Raw genomic sequence first — 15,651 nt, 5'->3', positions numbered from 1 at the left:
TAAGTCAACTTAAAATAGAAACAAATTATGTTAAGAAGTATCCCGCTTAAAAACCATCTGTAGAAAACGCTAGTTTGTTTAAGAGTTCGACATTCTGGAAAAAGTAATACAGTAAACTATGCATTAATCACAATTTACAACACAAGTTTACTACTCACTTTTTAATTTTATGCTTCTGCGTGCTAAAATGTCTCTAAAAAATGTGAACTAATCAGAATTTATTTACTTAAGGAATAGTAATACAAGTTTAATTTTTTTAATGGTATTTATTCCAATACAAAGCTAATTTTTAGTAGATTATTTGTTTGTGTTTAAAACATTTTTAAAATATAAATGAAAGCAAAATTTAAGAATTTGTATCGCAAAAGATAGTTTAAATGGAGCAACAAGTTAGAAAATATTGAGAGCGGGTATCTAAAGACTTGAAAAAAATATATTGTAATAACAATCCTATAGATAGAATAACTTATTTTCCTGTTCTGTGAGATTTCACCTTGTTTTTAAACGATTTCAGCAGGATAGTGGGCAAGAAAAAACAAACGGGAAACTGTTGACGACTTTTAATAAGTAGGATTTTTTTGTTTTTAATTTATATTAGTAAATTTTAAGATTAGAAAGATTAAAGTATTAGAAAATGATATATTACATGATTTTTAATTTTAGAATACATCTTTTTTACATAATCTTGAATATTTTATTACTAAAAATAAAATATTAGACCTCATTATAAAAGCATATTTATCATTTAATTCTTCTACTTTTTTACATTTTGTCAAACTACTTAGCAAAAATTTTAAGTTAGGATTACGTTTAAGTTTGTGTGAAATGTTTTTTTCTACATGTATACAACAATAAAATGTGTCATGTTATTAAAGCATTCTTTTAAAGCTGAAACTAGTCCTCCTTCCTGATCTGTGCAGAACGCAAAGAGATCCTCGAAGGAATAGTTCAAATTGTATTTATTTATAAGGGACTCAATTACTAAACTAAAATGACAAAAAACTGGGTAAATAGGCTTTTATTGCTGGATTTGTGCAATAAATAGATCCCTAGTATCTGGGCCCGTGACCTAGTTTTTTTTTATCACCCTTTCTGAAAGGAAAGAAACTGTGCTTATATGATATAATGAGCAGTTATAAGTTTTGTCAAAGTAAAGAATCAATTTATTTCTAAGTGAAGAAAACAACTTTTCCTTAAGAATTTTTATAGCATATAATATGACAGCAGGCAAATCGCGATCAATCAAGTTGTCATCAGTGTTATTTATTAATTTAAAAAAATTTTGAAAAAAACCATCTGGTGACAAACGCTCGATTGATTGCAGTTCATCTGCTATATTGTTAAATCTTCTAAACTTAATACCACTACTATCATTTACAGCACATTTTCTTTTCATATTTGACACCTGTTGTGAGTTCTTATATACATAAGGGTTGTTGTAAAAATTTCTTATTGGGGTTAAACTTTTTTTTTTAAGAAATTTTTTATTCTGATCATATAAATTACAACAGGCACAATTTGGTTTTTCACCTATAAATTGATCAATTTTAAGTGCTGTTGTGTGAAATATGTGCATCTGGAAGTTGTTTCCACATGCAGCTTTATAAGATTTATAAAAAAGTTGAATAGTATTGTTATCAGGAATTACAGGAATTAAATTGGAGTTATCTTTTTTGATATTAAATAAAGAACAAATATTTGTGTCAGTATCATGAGAGATTTAAATTTATGAATAATCCTGTTTCCAGATTTCCAGACACAAACAATATGCTTGTGGTCAAAGTTATTTCCTAAAATAAAATATTTGTTAGAAATATCCGTACTTAACATTTGATCAATATCATGAAACTTTTTACAATTTAAAATCTTATGCACTGCTTCCTTTGGTTTTAATTTTTTAAATAATGAGTTGTTGGCAGAGTTACTAGGAAGAGCTGGTGAAATACTGACATTATTTACAGGGTTTTCAGGTGTTAAGTTGTTATTGGCACTAGTACTTGGGGAGATTGGTGTTGTAAATGAGCTTATTGTAGGAGAATAAAAATTACTTATGATGGGTTCTACAGGACTCTGACTTTCTGAATTAATTAGGTTATTAGTGCACTGGGAAACTGTTTGAAAAAAATTATCTTGACCCAAGTTAAGCGGTTGCAAAAAAGAAGAAGAACTTGAGGAAGAAAGAGAGAGAGAAGAAGAATCACTTACTTGTACTTCTAAAGCATTTAGAAGTATTTTAAGAGATTCCAATATATCTGGTCTCTGCCTCATAGCATGAAGCAAAAAATCACAGACAGGATGTACTTCGAATAGATTTAAAAAAATCTAGTACATTTTTGGTAACTTCATCATTCTGTAAAAAAAAAAACCAAGTACTAAACTAAACGTTATTCTAACTGCAGTTGGATAAGTAAAATAACTTGGAAAATTAAAAAAAAAAAACAAAGGGCAAAACTTTACAAGCAACAAAAAAAACGACTGTACTATAAAAACTGAATTGCATTTGTTGCATGTATAAAAATAAACAAATATTTTTTAACTTCAGATTAAGTAAAGCACATAAAATTAATTCTAAATTCATTCGGCACTTAGTTCACTAACTAAAAAAAAACTAACCATATTACAGCTAGTTTTGATCAATTTAATCAAAAGATGTAAACAAATTATTTTAATTAAAAGTTAAATCAATTAATAACAAAACCAATCAGTCTTTCTTAGTTTGTTGAAGAAAAAACTGGTATAATTTTAAAATGATTTGGAAACATTAAAATAACAAAAAAAATTCTACAATAACTGCAATTAAACATTTGGGTAATTTAAAACTGAAAAATAAAATATCTAAGCTATTATTTTTTATACAATGCTTTAAAATAAATTATACTATTAACAGTTTAACACACATGTTTTCTGGTCAAAGGGGGTCAGGGCCCTTTTTACTGGTAATTTTTATTATAATGAACTTTGTGTACCTAGCAATTGCTTTTCAGAGTTTTTGAAATAAAAAAAAAAAAAATACAACAGGGTTGCCACCCTTTAAGTCAAAAAATCTTCTCTGAGTGACCAGAAACTTCCCTGAGTAACCTTAAACTTCACTGAGTTTCCCAGAGTTTTTTTTAAATCCTTAAAAAAATTATTATTTATTAAAAATTATTAATATTGAAGGACTAGCTGCAAGGCTAAAAAATCTTAAATAAGCACTTAAAAATAAATTAAATCTACTACTTTGAACAAAATATTGAAACCGGATTATTGATAGGTCAGGAAATCAGGAAAAACTATCAAAATTGAAAAAGCTCAGGAAAAAATGAGGATTTTTGAAATTTGACAAAATTAAAAAAGAAGTCAGATTTTGTTAATTTAAGTTTACAAATTTCCTTATTTTTCAAAGCCTTCAAACAGTTTTTGTAAGCTTTTTACTATTGATGATCTGTAGCAAGGACACTTCCATAGTGAAACTGATATATACACAAAAGTTTACCTAGCATAATACTAAAATCAAAGTGTTTTTTTTTAGTAAATAATTGAGTTCATTATAATTAAGGCCATAGGGGGGCTGGGAGGGGGGTGAGCTGTTGATCATTTTTAATAGAATTTTTTCTAAGATTTAAGATGGTTTTTACCATTTCAAAAAATTTAAACTAAATTTTGAGATATGACCAGTCAAAGTCGTGCTGCATAATAGGTTACTTATAGGGAGGGTAAACAAAAACAGAGAAAAATTACTATTTTGTTTAAAATCTATCTCATAGATTTTTTAAGCAATCTTCTTCAAACTTTCACAGTCTAACCTTTGTAAAATAGAAATAAAAGTTACTTTAGACTTTAAAAATTTTGAGTTAAAATACTTTTTTTTTTTTAATAAAATTTTTATTTTTTCAATTCATTTCGAAATTCAGTAACATTTTTTTCTTATTATGTAAGGAACAGTTCCTGACAATTAGTTTGAACTAAAAACTTTCAAATAAAAGCCAAAGTTATATTTTGTAAAAAAATGTGTGGAACTCCCCTATTGCCTTAAGCAGTTAATTTAGTTTTAAGTTTAAAATTTTTTTAGAATAAGTTTAAATTTATTTTTGTTTAATTTGATTTAGAAAAGTCAGGAAAATTTTAGTAAAAGGTCAGCAAATTTTTCTCAGCTTGATCTGTGGCAACCCTGTATGAGGGGACAAAGTAGTTCAATAGAATTTTTTTTTGAATTCTTTTTTAGTGTCCATTTACTGTGGTTAAAGCTTAATGATTTGTTGAAAATAGATTTTAAACTAATAAAAAAAAACTATTTTCAAACAGTCATACAGTTAGAAACACACAATCAACACTATTTTGTAGCAATAAATAAAATTGAAAAGTTAAATATTTATGATAAAATTTTGGTAAGCTTTCTCAGCTTGATCTGTGGCAACCCTGTATGAGGGGACAAAGTAGCTCAATAGAATTTTTTTTAGTGTCCATTTTCTGTGGTTAAAACTAAATGATTTGTTGTAAATAGTTTTTTAAATAATAAAAAAAATATTTTCAAACAGTCATACAGTTAGAAACACACAATCAACAATATTTTGTAGCAATAGGTGAGAATAAAAAGGTAAATAATATTGAGAAAATATTGGTAAAAAGATGTGCAACTCTCCGGTTTCGAACCCACAACGGTAGCTAATATAATTATCACGTGACGCTTTAGACCACTCGGCCATCGAGGATTCCGCAGAAGAGCAAGTTTTGCCTTAATATATTTACTAAATATTGCTTTTTGATAACAAAATTATTTATTGCGGTTATATTTCATACACAACTATTATTTAAGAAATATGTGATAAATCAATTTTTGCTGTTTGTAATTAAATTTTTTTTTTAGTTAAGGCAAATAAATATATCGTTGTTTGTAAATTAAAAATATAATAAACTAAAAGTAAGATAAACTATTCAAACTTGTACAAAAATAATTTCTAATTTTTTCTTACTTCTTTATTTATACTATTATCTTTCACATTAAAATCATTGTTAAATTAATTAATTTACTAGTAGTTGCTCACCAATAAAAACTGGTTGCAGAGATTGGTACAACTAGTTAGGAAAGTTAATTGTAAGGGGTATATGTAGCAGAGTGGACTTTTCTCCTTGAGAATTACTGCTAATACTTAAATAAATACAAGTGTGACGACATTAGGTGTATTTTTTTACATTTTTACATTTTATTTTCATCAAACCAAACATCCGCAAATTAAAAAGCTGTTTAGTGAACCAAAAAAAATCTATACTTGATTGACCACAAGTTTGTTTTTCAGTTTGTTTTTGTTCCATAACTTACTATTTTTATAAAGCTAAAGGTCCTGACTCCTGAATATGACATTAAACTGTTCTGGTGTACGACTTAATAACTGAATGGTTTTATCGTACACTAAGTCCTTGGACAAAACTTTTTGAGCGTATTTTTGTCGTTCTATAAACAATACTGTACATTTGATTACTCTTTCGGGTTAATTTTTGCTATATAAGTATTATAAGGTATAAGATACAAAAAAAAGTAAATTTAGTTCTACTAAATGCAACTTCGTTGATGTAATAAAATAAGATATAATATTTAAGTTTTTTGTAAAATTGTATCTATTAAACCTATGTGAAGTCTTTATAATACAGGTAGTACGTTTTAATTGATATTACTGTGCTCAAAAATAATAAGTTTTTAGCATTTAATTAAACTACTTATTATATGTTTTAAATACCTAGTTAGTAGAATATAATTTTCATAATCATTGATTAATAAGGTGAGGATTTTATTATTATGACTGGACATTTCCTGAAAATAATGTTAAACTGTTTTGGTGTGCGACTCGATAATTAAAAGGTTTTTTTGTACACAAAATCCCTGGACCAAAGTTTTTGAGCGTATTTTTTTGTCGTTCAATAAATGATAATATGAAAAATATTTCTATTAAATACAATTTTAATAAAAACTAATGAAGGTTGAACAAATCTTTGTATCTATCTAGCCTTTTAAATACTAAATCTGTTTATTATTTCAAGTATTTATGCTTAAGATTTTTTTTTTGTTTGTAGTATTAATGTTAAATTTATAATTAGATTAATAGTTTAGTTAGTAAGGTAGTTTTAAGTTAACTAAAAACTGAACACAATTTTTAATTTTACTATCTAAAATAACTTTTCTTTTAAATATTATCTATTTACAAAAACTCGTCAAAAATTTAATGTAATTAGTTTTTAATTAAATTAATTTGAGTTAGTTTTCAATCATTCGAGTAACTATTTACAAAATATATTATAGGTCCGGTAACCGGTTGTTATTGCCACTACGAAGTGAAAATATTATAAATAGTTAAAAAATCAATTTAATTTTAAACAAAATCAAATATAAGTGTTATAATTTAAAACTAATTTATAAAAAATAACAAAACGGTTAAAAAAAATTATTACCTGATTTACTGTATCTTCTTCCATTAAAAAATTATTTAAAACAAAATAGAAAAAAAAATAAGTTAATTGTTTTGTAAGACATATACATTATACTTAATCGTTTTTTAAATTTAAAATTCAAACTAAAAAGTTAAATGTTTTATAGTTACTATCTTTTTTAATTAAGTAGCTTATTTGTTTTTTGTTTGCATAAGTTCTTTAGTTTGTTTAAAAATTAACGATCTTTTATTATTCACTTTCCTTCTTTGTTGCTGAATTGACTTATTAGCTTACATATTGTCTTTAATTAGTTAGAGTTGATCTTTGAAAAATAGTACTTATTTGCATATTATGTGCTCAGTGAAGCGTAGTGAACCAGTAAAAACTGGTGTATATCTAAAGGAAAAAGTTCACGTTTGGCAAGACACCCTCTCGCAATTACTACAAAATCCCCAGTTCAGTGTTCTTTAAATACTTTATTAAATATTAACTATATACTTAATCTAACTCTATATATTTTTTTGTACCCTAAAAATTTCGTGCACCCCAAAAAAAGTTTAGTGTGCACCAGTGTACACCTTGACGACCACTGGTATAGACATATAACAAATTAAAAAAATGTCATTAAACTTTTTTTTTTTTGTTATATGCAAGTTTTTTAGTTATTTGCAGGTTTTTGAAGCTTTTATTTGAAAAGATCAGTATAAACTAAGCTCTGATTAGATAAAAAAATTGAGGACTTTTCAACCCATTTATTTTGACTATCTATTTAGGTTTAAAAATTAATTGACAAACAAAAGGTTGTTTTTGACATCACTATGGACTTGATTCTTATTAAAAGAGGTTGAATAGATGTAAGAAAAGAAAATATTAAAGTATTTTGAAAAACAAAAGAAAGTTCATAGGACGTTGTATGAATTCAAATGCATGTCATGCAATGGCGAATTGTGATTAGGCTGTGAAGATAATTAATTAAATGGAATTTAAATTAGAGATTTAACCAAACTTTAAAGCACTCTATTTATCAAGTGACCTTATTTTAATAAACTAAGCCAATCCTATCAAAAATAATATAAAAGCTCTTATTATTGTCAAAGGACCTGGCTTTGATTTTTAATTATTAAGCCATATATAAAATCTAAAAAAATATATTTCTCAATAAAAAATATACTTTAAAATACACTAAAAAATATTTAAAATACAGCTTATTAATAGTTCTCCACTAATCAGTCTTAAAACAACTTTAAGCATTTTAAATTGCTATAAATTTTGTAAGAATTTTAAACAAATCAATTATAGTTGCCACACTTATTTAGGATGCTCAGAATAACTCATGATGTTTTGAAGTTTTTATAAAATTTCAGGATGACTCAGAATATTTTTGTTTTTTTTTTTTAAATGTTATGTATGTGTTGTTATTTTATAATCAATTTTGTTTAAAAACTAGATTTTTTTTTATTGTGAAAAGTTAAAAAAGCTTTTTAAAGTATAAAAAAAATTCAGGATGACTCAGAACAGTTCAAGGTTACTCAGTTCAGTTTTTTTGACTCTAAGAGTAGCAACCCTGTTCAAAGTACATGCTTACTAAAAAAAGAAATCTATTGAATATTTTGCAACTGTCTGTTGAAATGCATCTTTTGTACATTTATCTATATTTAGTCTGAGGAGCAATAATTAAGTGAATTGGGATAACTTGAACAAAGTTAAAAAATATATATATACAGTGACAACTTTGTTTTTTTAAATAAACTGGATCGGGTCTGATTTCAGTTTAAAAAATGAAGTTGGCTCTGGATTTTCAATGTATATTTGGATCTGATTCTATCCAAGTACTAAGTTCAGGAAAGGCAAAGGTTTTTTGTAGATATCTTATAGTGCTGCAAACTAAGCTAAAAAATTCCATCAATAACAAAAGTTATGCCAGTTAGAAGATTGTGATTTGAAGGATTTTTGATAAGTTTTAATTTTGATGTCTTGAGAAATCAAGAACCAATGGCTAAATAAAAAGCTGTTGAAACTATTTTAATATTTGAACATTAGTCTGCTATTGTACTTGGTTAAAAAAGACAACGTATTTTACTAAACAGAAGTATATCTCAAAAATTTTTCATTAGTGTGATACAATTAATACAAAAAAAAAAAACTTATATAGTATTACAATTGCTTCAGAAATTAGTTAATGAAGCAAAACACAAAACAAAAAAAGTAATTTAAGTACTAAATAAACATATTTAAATATAACATAAGAGCACTAATTTAACCAAACTCTAACTAATGATAATGAATAATCAAAGTCTTTATGCTTACATAATTTTGGTTTATTTAAATGATTTTATATTGTTTCAATTTTGACCAGGTCAAAAATGTTGTTACAGCTTGTTAACATTTTACAATTTGTTTCATTATAACTTTTTCCACAAATGGAATTTTTAATTGAATGTTCTGATATTGACGATCTATTCATTGCATTTAGTAAACTCTAAATTTAATAATAAAATAACTTAAAACTTGTTCTAAGGTTTTTATAAAATCCTTAAGTTGCTGTTTATTAAAATAAATAATTTGCAAATGATAACTAATAAAATTATCACCAATAAAATAAGCGTAAGTAATGATTTTGCATAATGAAGAGATAAAGAGATCAAAATTTGAGACTTTCATAGGATTCTTGTAGAAGTTGCAAACTATAAAGGCAAAAAAGAGTATTTCAATAAAACTTTTGACCAATGTTTTAAAAGCTTTTTAAGTCTAAGCTTTGTAAGTTCTATAATAGTTACACAAAATAGAAATTGTTTTCATTAAAAAATTAAATTTTGTTCAACTATATTGTTTTGTTACATAGTTTACAATGTTTCACCTGTGAAGGTTCTCAGAACTTACAATTGATAATAGATAAATTGAAGCACAAATATAAAACTTAACAAAAACTAGAATAATAATTAATAATTATGCCTCTAATCAATTATTAATAGTTTAAATGTACAATGATATGTTTTGAAAAATTTATCCGTACTTAAGTTATAAGCGAAAAAGATTAAATAGAAAAACAAAGGTTTGAAACTTAATACTTAACAAAACAACAAACAAAAACCACGCAACAAAAGCACAAAAGTACCAAAACAGTTGTTAATCAAAAATAGTTGGACCTAGAGTGGGGACACATAAGTGTGGCCATAGGGGGGGGGGGGTCCACTTTGTTTTTTCAACTTGATCTTATTTTTTAGAATTTAATCTGAGTTATCAGACACTTTTAACCGCTTAAAAAAACTCAAAGTAACTTTTGAGATATAAGCAATCAAAGAAAGGGCGTTCAATAAGTTCCTTATGGAAGGCAAAAACTAAAAATGCAAAAAAAGACTATTTCACTAAAAATCTATCTCCTCCTTCATTTTTTGAGTAATCTTTCTCAAATTTTTACAGAATGTGTATCATTAAACTTTAAAGAGATCTATTGTAGGAATTTTTTTAATTTTGAGTAAAAAAAAATTATTGTCAAAAAACTACCCTTTTTTTAGTTTTTTGTGGATAAAATTTTAATTTTTTAAAATTTCAAAAATTCCAACATTCAGATTCTTCAAAATATTAAAAGGAACATTTCCTGAAAATTTGAAGTCTCTAGGTCAAAAATTGAAGGAGGAGATAGGTTTTTAGTGAATTTTAAAATTTCCGAGAAAATTGACCCCAAAAAATTTGCGGTCCATACGTTTATATTGGAAAATTTTTACAAAAAATTAAATATCTCAAAAGTTAAATGATATTTTTGAATTCTATAAAAACTGGCTTATAGTTTGTACTTTAAGCTTTCATATAAAAGCCAAAGTTAATTTTAGTAAAAAAAAATGTTGGACCCCCCTATGGCCTTCTTTTCTTATATTTAATGTTTTTCCACTTTCTGCTTAGTCAATTGCCAGTAATTATGCCTAATCTATGAATATATTTATTTTTTAATTAAATGAAAAGTTAGACTTTAATAAAAACATTTTTTGTTCTACTTGCAACACACTCAAGATAACTCTGGCCAGTTTGAGCTTTTTTGAAAAAATCCTGCTAGTTTTGATTATTTCTATTATCTCTAGTTAGCTTCTTTGACTTTTATTTTTGGTAGTATTGCAGAACAGTGTTTTTGATATCCATGTACTTTTATTTTTATTTCGATGTTTTATGGAGCTCAAGTTTGATAACATTATTTTACTTCAGTTTTTGACTCATTAAATGAATTTCTGGTTGAACATATAAACTATTTTTTAGTAAAAATACGGATATTTTTGTTAAGTATTTTAATAAGTTTATAATATATTCTGATCATGTTTTTTGTTTATTTATTCTTTAATACTTTTTCTTTAACTTTTTAAAAACTATTACAAACCTTCGAATTAAATGATTTATAGTATTATCTTAAAAGCAACTAAGTTTCTAATTGTGCATTGTTTTTTAAATTAGTTTTATATATTAGTAAATTATTCTGTCATATCATCTTTTTTTTTTGTACAAATGCCAGATTTTAATCCAAATTAAATGTATTTGATTATGTACATTTTTAACTATTTGATAAATAATTATATTTTGTTGTTATAATTTATTTAAGCTGAAACCTAAAATTAAACATGCCAGAGTGGCCACTAAACCTAGAGTCCTGGAAAAACCTTGAATTTGACAATTTAGGCTAGAAAAAAGACTGAAGTTTTGAACAAAATTCACTAATAGTTCGGGAAAAACCTGGTTAAACAATTTATACTGTTGAGTAGTGAAACTTTGATGAGACACAAAACATCTATCATATAGATAAAAACTTTTAATCACCATCAAAATTTTTATATTAAAAACCAGATTTAAAGTAGTTTTACAGTATTTTTTCTACGTTCTTATACTATTTATAACACCTTTTTACCTCTAACTTAATTTTAAACTAAATGTAGATCCAAAAACAAGTCCTTTTAAAAACCTGAAGAAAATTTTCAAAAAATCAGTGGCCACCCTGGCATGCTTACTCTCACTTAACCATAATTAAAACACTTTGTTTTCTAAACTTGTAGGGGTATTACAAAAAAGAGTTATGTTTTATAGTGTTATATGAACAAAATGTGCTAAAACCTTTTTAAAGTCTTGTTTAGTGGAAGTATAAGAGTCTAAAAACAATGTTTAACACCAGGAGTACTTAAGTTTAAAAAAGGTTTCTGATGAACTCCTGCTAGTTTTATATATTATTTTTTAAATTCAAATTTTTCTTATTAAGTTGAAGTGTATGAGTTATAGGATATTTACTTATATATATTTTTTTATTTACTCACTATAATACAATAATTTTGGCTTGGTTAATACTAAAACTAAACTTTCCTGATATTTAATTGAAACTAAAAGATTAAATAAATTTTTGAAGTACTTAAATGTTTATAATTTTAAATAAGCTGCTTTTTTTTTCTAATTATTTTTTTATTTATAATTAGATTCTAAATTTATAAATCTCTATTGATGATGTTTGAAATTTTTAGTAATTATTATGTTAAAGGTAAATAAAAATCAAGAATTTAAAGGCATAGGGGGTTTAATTTTTTTTCAAAATTTGATCTTATTTTATATAGTTTTTACTAAGCTACAAGATGCGTTTTACAGATTAAAATTTAAAATAATTTTTGAGATATAACCGGTCAAAGTCGGAGGCAGCAATAGGATCCTTATGGGAGGCGCAAACTAAAACGGCAAAAATAGACTATTTCACTAAAAATCAATCTTCACCTATGTTTTTTGAGATAACTACCTCAAATTTTCAGGAAATGTTCCTTGCAATATTTATAAAATTCTGTCAGAAAGAATTAAAAAAAAAACAAAAAAAAAACAGTTTTTTTTTGTATTTTGTTATACAATTTTTATTTTCTAATTTTTCTAATTTTGTTCTGATGGAATTTTCTAAATATTGCAAGGAACATTTTCTGAAATTTTGAGGTAGTTATCTCAAAAAACATAGAAGATAGATTTTTAGTGAAATAGTCTATTTTTGCTGTTTTAGTTTGCGCTTCCATAAGGATCCTATTGCTGCCTCCGACTTTGACCAGCTATATCTCAAAATTTATTTTTTAAATTTATTATCTGTAAAAAGCAGGGTTGCCACACGGTCAGGAAAAGTCAGGAAATCAGGAAAAACTAAAAAAAATACAAAATTCAGGAAATAATGGGGGTTTTTGAAAAAAAGTCAGGAAATTTGACAAAATTATAAAAAAGTTAGATTTTGTCAGTTTAGATTTACAAAATTCCTTATTTTCCAAAGCCTTCAAGTGGTAAAAAATAAATTAAAAATCTTTAAAGTCAGAAAAAAATAGCAAAATTTTCCTAAAATTTTACAAAATTATATAATTTCAAATACTTTCATCTGGTATAAATTTATAAAATATCCTTTAAAAACTGCAAAATTTTTCTATTAACATATTGAACAAGTTCTGTACTTGAACAAGCAGTTTTTGTAAGCTTTTTAGTATTGATGATCTGTTGCTAGGACACTTCCATAATGAAACTGTGATATACACACAATAGTTTATTTAGCATAATTTTAGAATCAAAGTGTTTTTTGTTTAAGTACATAATTGAGTTCTTTTTAATTAAACAGTTAATTTGTATTTTATGTAACAAGTTGATGTGTATACTTTACCTCTTTGTAATTTTTAAAAGTAGTTTAAATGTTTAAAATAATTTAGTTTTAGTTATAAATTATAAGACAGGTATATACCATATCTTTATTAGATGAAGACTTTGAAGTGCTAATAAAAAAACAGAAAATAAATTTAAGTACATATATTAAAAAAAAGAAAGTTTGATTAAGTTCGTTATTGTTTTAAGGTTTTATTTGTAAAAGTCTTTATTGTTTTAAGATTTTAGTTGTGAAAGTTTGTTATTAATTTAAGGTTTTAATTGTAAAAGTTCCTTTTATTTTGTTTCGTTTATTAGATACATTTGTTAGGAAATGCTAGAAAATGGTGTCTTTTTCCAGACAAGCTGTGTTTATAAGGTAATAATAGAATTATTTTGCTGATAGAGCTGTTTATTGCAAATACATAAATTATACACAGATGGTTCAAGTGATGTAATGGAAGTTTGATGATTGAATTCAGCAAAAAAAAATCTGTTTAACCTGTATTAAAATTAGGTTGAAAGATTTATATAGTTTCAAGTGTTAGATTATGTATTTTATAATAAGTTTAAATTAGAGTTTGATTTAGAAAAGTCAGGAAAATTTTATTAAAAAGTCAGGAAAAAATCAGGAAAAGTCAGGAAATTTTTCTCAGCTTGACCTGTGACAACCATGAAAAAGCATCTTGTAGTTCAGTGAAAACTATATAAAATAAGATAAAATTTCGAAAAAAGTTTTTTACTCCCCCCCTATGCCCTTAATTTAAAGTGGTAAAATAAGTTTCTGTTTTTAAAAACCTTTTAGAATTACTTTAAACCTAAAGAAATATATCATTTTAAGGTTTTATTATTAATTTCCTGTAGGAAAAAAACCACTGAATAAAAAAGAAAAATAATGTATAATTGAAATATTTTTTTTAGATTAAGGGTTATGTGTATATATATAAATTGTTAATATATGTGTATATATTTGAGCAATAAAAAGTATGTCAGAAAACAAGATAAAAGAAATTTTCCAGAAGGAAATGTGTGTTTACACTTCATGCTATTGTGAGGAGAACGTGTGGAAACTTTGCCAAATGATAAAAGCTAAAGATCCGTTACTACTAGCTGATGCCAAAGTTGTTTTCATTTCTAATTTTGCAAAAAAAGTCGCGTTCTGGTGTCAAAAAAGCGGCAAGGACGACAAAAACGTCCCTGTTGTGTGGGATTACCATGTGATTCTTATATACAAAGCTCAGGAGGACTGGTTAACATACGACTTAGACACCACCTTGGAGTTTCCAACAAGCGTGGAAGATTATTTTATGAAGTCCTTTTGCCCTGGCATCAAGAAGAGCAGCTCCTACAAGCCGATGTTTCGAGTTGTGGACTCTGAAGACTTTTTCGAGCATTTTTCGTCGGACAGATCTCACATGAAGAACAAATATGGCGAGTGGCTGGCGGACCCTCCTCAGTATCCTGCCATCGTTTGCAAGGGAGTGAGGTCCAATTTGAAGAAGTACACAAACATGGTAGAGCTTAAAAATAAAAGTTTTGGTAAAGTTTTTAAGTGTGATGAATTTTTTGAGAGCTTTAGCTCAAAAGGTAGTTCTTCTGAAGATAAGTTTTTAGAGGAGCTTTAAAATTTTAATAAAAGACGTTTAAAACGTAGAAAACAAGATAAAAAGTAGTTTTAGATTTTCAAACTTGGTAATTTAAAAAAAAAAAAAATATTTAGTGTTATAGATTTTTCTATCCACCGATGTAAACAATTTGTTTTCTTAATAATAGAAAATTTATGAAAAAAAGTTAAATGTTAACTGAACTATTCGTTAAGAACTTACTTTGTTGTTTTAGTTTTCATCTTAAGTTTGCTTCAAAGTTAAGTATGCTGTAGATTTCTTAAAATTTGTAAACTTTTGTTTTTGTATTGTTGTTAAAGTTATTTTTTCATACTTCAAAACTGCCATACAAATAAGATCTTTGTTTTTTTTGATGTTTTGTTTAGTAAATTCATGAATGTGAAACTTAAAGTATTCTGCTAGTACATAAAAGTTAATTTTATGGTACAATGTCAGCAATTTAAAGAAAGTATGTAATTAAAAACGAAATTGCCTAATACTATAAATATTTTTAAAATACATTATTTAATAAATTTATATTTATACAAACAACTATTTTATCAAGTTGAACAGTACTCGACTAAAGAACTAAAGAGAAAAGCAAACGAAGTCTTATGTTTAAAAAAGTGTTGCATTTATTATCTTCAATATGGCTTAATTTTCAATAAAGTAAATAAATACGCTCATAAAATCATTACTCTAACAACTGAAACTATTATATATTTTTCAAGTTCACATTAAACAAACAAAAAAATTAAACTACTACACAAAAAATGATTAAGAGTTATTTTTGAACCTAAAAAAAAGTAATTTGCATGTATATGTATAAGTAAATCACGTATTAACACATTTAGATCATTTGAATGTACTGTAACAATTTTAATCTTTCTGTCTTTTAATATCTAATAAGTAAATAGAAATGCTTCAAACTTTTTAGCCTGCGAATTAGTGAATATTGAAGTCGTAGATTTCCAATTGTTTTGTCTAATTATACATACAGAAAAAATAAACAAAAAATTAAAAATTA

General features: G+C 25.6%; 1 protein-coding gene across 1 annotated transcript; it reads left to right on the top strand.

Moving 5' to 3' along the window:
• Nucleotides 1-13,947: 13,947 nt before the first annotated feature.
• On the top strand, nucleotides 13,948-15,329 carry LOC145838246 (protein N-terminal glutamine amidohydrolase-like). The gene has a single exon (XM_082945809.1). The coding sequence runs from the start codon at nucleotides 14,007-14,009 to the stop codon at nucleotides 14,643-14,645; it is 639 nt and encodes a 212-aa protein (XP_082801935.1). The 5' UTR covers nucleotides 13,948-14,006; the 3' UTR covers nucleotides 14,646-15,329.
• Nucleotides 15,330-15,651: the final 322 nt, after the last annotated feature.

Source organism: Thalia democratica, chromosome 6 (genome assembly GCF_965202585.1).
Source record: "Thalia democratica chromosome 6, ktThaDemo2.hap1.1, whole genome shotgun sequence".
NCBI classification, from domain to species: domain Eukaryota; kingdom Metazoa; phylum Chordata; class Thaliacea; order Salpida; family Salpidae; genus Thalia; species Thalia democratica.
Note: the sequence above shows the minus strand (reverse complement) of the source record. Positions and strands in the feature narration are given on the sequence as shown.

Coding starts and splice junctions, on each gene's coding strand:
- LOC145838246 (XM_082945809.1), top strand. CDS start 14,007: ATGTCAGAAAACAAGATAAAAGAAATTTTCCAGAAGGAAATGTGTGTT.